This window comes from Sinocyclocheilus grahami, unplaced genomic scaffold, assembly GCF_001515645.1.
Source record: "Sinocyclocheilus grahami isolate Dianchi unplaced genomic scaffold, SAMN03320097.WGS_v1.1 scaffold1081.1, whole genome shotgun sequence".
In the NCBI taxonomy this organism is placed as follows: domain Eukaryota; kingdom Metazoa; phylum Chordata; class Actinopteri; order Cypriniformes; family Cyprinidae; genus Sinocyclocheilus; species Sinocyclocheilus grahami.
Window position 1 is genome coordinate 71,496 of NW_015506260.1, and position 7,114 is coordinate 78,609.

The 7,114-nt window shown below is 38.6% G+C and overlaps 1 protein-coding gene and 1 long non-coding RNA gene across 4 annotated transcripts in view; one reads left to right on the top strand and one right to left on the bottom strand.

Annotated features, from left to right (window-relative positions):
• LOC107566532 (E3 ubiquitin-protein ligase NEURL1) overlaps window positions 1–7,114 on the top strand; it is a 76,178-nt gene that overhangs the window by 55,485 nt on the left and 13,579 nt on the right. For all 3 annotated transcript variants that reach the window (XM_016251995.1, XM_016251997.1, XM_016251996.1), the window contains one exon: window positions 5,679–6,374. In XM_016251995.1, coding sequence (XP_016107481.1) covers window positions 5,679–6,374 — 696 coding nt within the window. The remainder of the gene's footprint in view (window positions 1–5,678; window positions 6,375–7,114) is intronic.
• Window positions 1,253–3,882, bottom strand: LOC107566533 (uncharacterized). Its single transcript, XR_001606516.1, has 3 exons — window positions 3,612–3,882; window positions 1,653–1,742; window positions 1,253–1,521 (listed from the first exon to the last, which is right to left on the bottom strand). It is a non-coding gene; the product is annotated as an uncharacterized lncRNA (long non-coding RNA).

A 7,114-nucleotide genomic window follows, 5' to 3' on the forward strand; every position in this document is an offset into this window, starting at 1 on the left:
GCCGCTTTTGTTTATCAGAAACCTCATCTGCTTATTTTCCACTGCCTTTTGTGTTTAGCTCAACAGGTGCTGGAGTCTGGTGCTATATATAAAAAAAAAAAAGGACAATCAAAATGGGTGTTTGCTTTTGGTCAGTGCAGCTGCGTCCCATCACTAAAGTGAGGCATTAATGCGCAAGCCTGGATTCATGTCTTCTTTTTTATAGAGATTTATACTTTCAAAGAGATTAGAATCTGGTCTCAGCCAGTCATACTGCAGAATAGCCACGACTTGTGGGAAATCTGCCAATAAGACAAAGGAAATGTGTAGATTGGCAGCGAAGCAGGTGCAGAGTAATTAGAGGGGCAGCAGCTGCCACTGGTCACAGACATCTTGGCACGAACACTCTCTTGTCTTTGCCCCTCCCTTGGTTTTTCCCATCTCCTTTCCTTTAAGCTTTCCACTCCAAGCGTGTAGTTAATGTCCGTGCTCTCTCCCAGTGAGTCCATTGAGTAATTAGCACTCACTTGTTCACCAGAATGGAGAATATCAACCAGAAACTCTAAGCAAACCTTCAGGCGTTCTAACACCTTTTTTTGAAGAGTCTGTTGACGAATGGTCAAAGCAGACAGATTTAAGTCAGCTTTATCAGACGTCCTGTCATGACTGACAAAGACCATTTGTGTCCCAGCTATATAAAAACCGCATTGACCACTAGGCTCAAGAACTCAACGTCCTATAGACTATGTTATGTGTTTCTGCAAACTACACACAAAAAACTGCCGTCATTTGATACTGATTGTCTGTTCGTTAAATCAAAATATTTTTGTTAACTGAACTAAAAATGAAAACTAACATAAATCAAAAAACTTCATCTATACTAAAACACATTTTCATGACTCCAAAACCATTTTAAAAGACTAATCTAAACAGACAAATTGAAAATAAAACCGAAATAAAACTAAAAACTATAAAAACCCTGTGTGAATGTCATCTTTGATGAAAAAAAATTGCCGTCATTTGATACTGATTGTCTGTTCGTTAAATCAAAATATTTTTGTTAACTGAACTAAAAATGAAAACTAACATAAATCGAAAAACTTCATCTATACTAAAACACATTTTCATGACTCCAAAACCATTTTAAAAGACTAATCTAAACAGACAAATTTAAAATAAAACCGAAATAAAACTAAAAACTATAAAAACCCTGTGTGAATGTCATCTTTGATGACATTTAAGAGAATTGAAAATCATGAGAACTGAAAAGAGTTTGACTTTATTTATTCATCCTGACAATATTCAAACAACTACTGTAAGCTATTGTATGAGTGGAACAATTCAAGTCACATATTTTAGTAAATATGAGTATCCATCCCAAACAACGATTGTGTAAATGTAGACGTTGTCACTGTAGAACTGATTACATCAATGTATTTCTGTCTGAAAGTATCTATTTTGCACATCTGAAGTGTTATTTCCATGGTTATCAGACAGAATCCAGATCCCACTATAGTATGATCCCATTAAGATTGAGAATGGCTATGGAAAAAAAGAAGATAGGAACATGATGAGACAGGGATGAGATAACATAACAGAGAGAGACAGTGATGGGAACATAGGAATAGATAGATAACATCCATCCAAAAGCATCCAGTAAATGTTTTGCTCACATTTTTCTATCTCATGCCTTGTCAACCATTCGTTTCCCAGTCCACTACCTTTTTTCTGTTATGTGATTTATCCAGAGAGAAGCATCATGTCTGTTGAAAAAACGAGATTTAGGCTTGCGTCAGTGTGTCCAGGTCCAGGTCTAGGGCAGTGTGGGACACTGAAGCCTGGATTAATCCTATTTACAGCATGGTATTACTCGAATTAGCCTGATCTAAGAGACACACTCCAGCCAGACGTCCTGTGGTGATGTCCTTACCTGCTTCTCTGCCCAATCCAACTGGGTGGGTTCAGCTGTGTGTCCATTTTAACTGTCAGTTCATCCAAAACGATAAATTCTGTCATCATTTACCCACCCTCATGTTGATCCCAAACACTATGAAAGATGTTTTGATGAATGTCCATGCTGGTCCTGGATCTTAACAGTTCACATTTTGGATGTCTCTCTCATCTGACACAACGATTTCCGATCTTTAAGTCATTACAAACGAGCTGATCAGTCGAATCGGGTGTGTTTTATTAAGGAGACCTACAAAATGTGCAGAGTTGGGGGTACTCCATGACCAGGATTGGGAACCACTTTGAAGCTGCCCATTAATAATGGATAAACAATGGATAAGCTGGGTGTGGAGTGAAAAAAGGCAGCTTAAAAGCCTTTCATCAGTCATCAACACCAATACCTTTTTGTGGCAAGTTTGAATATGTGCGATTAACAATACAATTGGAAAGCTATGGCTGAAGGCAAGGAACTTGACAGCACCTGATCATATACTTTTGTTAAATGATAAATAGCAGTGTGAACATTCTTCAAAACGCATCTCTTTGGAAGAAAGGAAGTTGGTTTGGATCGACATAAAGAAAAGTAAAGAGGCCACCACAAAGATAATTGGTTTTTAAATTTGCAACTAGAATGTTTGGGTGGAATATGATGCTGCTCCTATTATGTCTTCATTATCTCCTGTGACTTTTTTTTTCTTCTTGCCCATAAATGACTGTAACAAGTTTAAATTTATCTCCATCTCGCCTTTAATAATTTTGTAGTTGTCTTAGAGTTAGTGCCCTTGGGCCATCCCCACGCTCTCCTTAGGAGTGTTTAATATTTTTGCTAATTAGCACAGACTACCACACAAGACACTTTGAAGCTCTTAGAAAATGTTTTTAGAGGATCAATAAGGAAAATTAAGTCCTTATGTTGGGACATTGATTTGCAGTTCAGAGCACCTTATGCAGCAGGCAGGGTTTTTGTATGCAAATCAAAGACTATGTACTTAGATTCATTTATCTCAGCTAGATCTGAAAGTCATGAGAGCCGATGATGGGATTCAGAGTGCTGACAAATGGAAGATGTATATATCCAAATATCCAAACTAGATATTGCGATCACAAGTAGGAGGAGCAGAAAATGGAGAGGCAACACTTTAAAAAAATAACCTCTGTATTAACATTAATGTAAGAGATAATATGAAAGGACGATGTACATTACTTTTAGAGTATATATTTATATATTCATTTCTACATATACAAATTCATTTTTAACATCTCAACATTTAATATTAGATAATTACCTCAGTTAATAAACACTGTAAAAATAGTGCACATAGTTTTAACAAAGTTAAAATAATTGCAAAGCTTTACCAATGGAGATCTACAGTATCTGTTGTGATACATGTACATGCATCAAGCTCAAACTTGCTCAAGACCTCACACAAATAGGGTTAAGGAAGTTTTAGCAGCCTTATTTACATGTCCAAAATATTGTATTTCACTTAACCTTTTTTTATTTGTACTTGCTGTACTATGCAAGTATTTCAATGCTTTAGTGATAAATGTAATCCTAATTCTAATCCTTTGTTGACTCTTATTCTGAAGGATAGAAAGAAAAACAGTTGTGTCACAGATATTACTTCATTCTGTTTGCACAGTAGCTTTGCGTATTATTAGGGAATAAGTAATTTGCTGACCTGTTCGCCTTGTATTTTAGGGATTAAGCTCTTAAGCATAACATCTTGCGTCCTTCATCCTGATTGAAATGAGTTACATCCTTCTAGAACTAAATATAGAGGGTTGGAGAACTGCTTTTTCTCTTTCGCTGTCGTTTGCTGAGCCACTCACACATACTGTAATGGGTCTAAGAGGGTTTATCTGAGACGAGAGCTAATCAACAGTCTCTGTGGGTCATTGTCGATATATAGAGACAGACACAGGAAGAGAAAGAGAGGCAGAAGGAGAGAGAGGCCCTCTGGAGGTAAAGCCTCGCACTTTCCTTTTATCTCCATCTATCACACTTCTTGACCTCCACCTTCTTTTTTTATCTTCTGGTAATTTCCTTCTATGTGTAACAGTAACTGTGTGTATCTCTTCTCTCTCTTTCAAACCAACACTGATGTGAGTATGCTAATGCAAAGCAACAGAGTAATTTATTCACAATAAACTTTGTAAACAAATATTGCACAGGGTCGATATCAAAATATTTAAATATCCATCCATCCATTCTCCAAACCTCTTATCTTCTGTAGGGTCTGGAGCCTATATATTTAAATATGTGAAATATTTTTTATGGTTAGAAAACTTTCCCTATACATGTGGATATTAAAAAGGAATATTTAGAGAAAATATTGCTCTTTAATAATATATATATATATGTATATTTCTGATGCAGATGTTTAAGCTAAGCATGCCAAATCCATTTTACTGAGTAGGTTAAATAATGTTCTCCCGCTCTTTAAAAAATATCAATGGTGTGGCTCTTAGGAGGAACGGCTCATTTTAACAAGCTAATTAGCACCGGTAGGATACTTTTAGTGCTAATATTTTTGTCTGGGGTCTGACTGTCTTCGAATGCACAGATGAGGTCTAAATACAGGGCACACTCCAGTGGGGCTATCAGTTACAAAAGGAGGAATGACAGTCTTCAGCTTGTTTGAGTGCTGAGCTATTATAAACTAAGCTAGCCTACCTCTAAACTACTGTAATATGCTATTTTAGGCTACTGGGAGAGGGGAAATTAAATTTGGCGTACGCAAAACACTTCGCTAGCACAGCATTTCATTCATATTTTGCACTATTTTTGGCAGACGGGCGAGGAGCAGTGGGTATGTTGTGCTTATAGTACTATGCTAGCCTACTATTACATTACTATAAAGTTCTATTCATGGCAGCCAATGAGTAACTGTTATAAATGGTAAAGAATGTAAAGAGACACTCCCTGGCAGCCGTTTTGGAAACAACTTGGCTCTTATGTAAAATAGTAATGCGTTACATGTATGCTAGCTGTCTTGAACTCACTTTTATTGTTTGCGTATTGTACTGATCCAGAGATGTGAACCGTAACTAGGACTCGAGTTAGATTTCTGAATTAGTTTTTTATGTTTGTTGAATGAATAGCCATGTACGTTTTTGGTAGTTGTCAAAAAAGACGTGTGACATAGACATCTCTATGCTTCTGAAAAAAAAGAGCATAAAAAAGAGCAAACCATCATAAAGTGGTCTAGCTTTTCTCACAGCCTGGTCAAGCTAATATTTAGCTGGTCTCCTAGGGTTGCCAGTTTAGAAATGCACCAACAACCAACAACAACAACAGCAAAAAAAAAAAAAAAACATATGCTGGTTAGGTATGTTTTGAAGGATGGCAGCTGGTTTGAGCTGGTCCTTAGTTGGTCATGAGCTGGTTTAAGCTGGTCCTGCGCAGGAGCTAGCTGCTTAAGACCAGCACATGACCAGCTTAAACCAGCTCATGACCAGCTAAAACTAGCTGCCATGCTTCAAAACATATCTAACCAGCATATGCTGGTTTATTCAACAGGGAACCCTCTAAAACAGTTGAGCCAGGGCCCACTAGGGGGCCTCTGCAGACTTTTTTTTTTCAGTATTGCATAATTAGTGGTAGACATTTAAATCTGTAGGGCTGATTAACCATCCAATAGTTGTCGATTATCTAAGTTCAACCATTGAATAAAATCATCCTGTGTAATACAAAATGCTACTCTGACAACTGATAGCTAACTGCATATCCCACCTCTGTCCCACAGACAGTGAATTCGTCCCTCCAGACCTTCTCCGCCCACGATCCTTCACCACAGTACGTGGATCCACCTCGTTACGACGTGAAGCAGACACCTCCCGCCTGTCCATCAGTCTTTGTGATCTTAACCTGCAACAAGATGATGCCAGACTTCGGCTCCCTCCTGCCCCCGTCGCCTGTCCCATTCCTCAAAATTCCATGAACTCCCAGCAGTCTTCACTGCTTCCTCACACCTTGGAATGTGACCTACGTTTCCACCAGCTCCGAGGTGCCCACATCAAAACCCTTAACGAACAGACCGTGGCCCGATCCGAACACAACCGTGAAGAACGCACACTGGTCTTCACAGATCGCCCACTGCGAATTGGCGAAACCATCTTCATCAAAGTCATTAAGTCCAGCCCTGCTCGATCTGGGTCTCTCTCATATGGTGTGACGTCATGTGACCCAGCAGTGCTTCGCCCTAGCGACCTCCCTTACAATCCTGAGGCGCTGGTGGACCGTAAGGAATTCTGGGCGGTGTGCAGGGTGCCTACTGCTTTGCAGAGTGGCGATATCCTGGGTTTCCTGGTCACACAGGAAGGGGAAGTCATTCTGAGTCATAATGGCAACAATGTGGGTATGCAGGTGTGTGTGGACAACTCACGACCACTCTGGATGTTCTTTGGACTGCATGGTGCCGTCACGCAGCTAAGGATTCTAGGTAAGCATGCCAACTCTATAGTTCTGCATTACATTATCTAGGTGTGTTAGTCCGACTTAAAAAAAAACACTTTGGGTGTTTTTACACTAGTAGTTTAGTTCAAAATAGGGAACGGTACACATTAAAAATGTGTTGTTCATAAGTGAGGAAAAGTCAAGAAATTGATTGAAAAACTCAGGAAAAAGTGGCTTGTAAACCTGCGTCTGCGGTCGGGAGGAGCGAAGCTCGTGTGATAATGCTCGTGCGTGCAAATGGTTATTATAGGATATAATAATATATTAAGATATTTATAAAGATATAAATAGATTGGGCTGCCACCTCACGCACGCATTGTGACTAGTGTGTCAGTGCTAAACACCACACGTAGACACGTAAATAAGATATTATTTGCAGTTTAGAGAGCTTCACTGATTATAAAGGAACATCGTGAGATTGTGATCAATTGAAGTGAGTGACAGCTTTTTAATGATTATATGGAAGCGCTATTTGCTCGCTTTCTAGGCAGGCTATCAATTCAGAATTTGAATAAAAGTTTTGTTTTACGTGCTGCTGACAGGACCAACAGCCACAAATCCTGTACATGCAGCAAAGTTTCAGGAGTGACTGAAAAAGAACTGATGAGATACGGGAAAGTCGGTAATGTAGGCTACTGTTTTAGGCATGATGCATTTATATATATATATATATATATATATATATATATATATATATATATATATACACACACAGTGGGTAGAGAG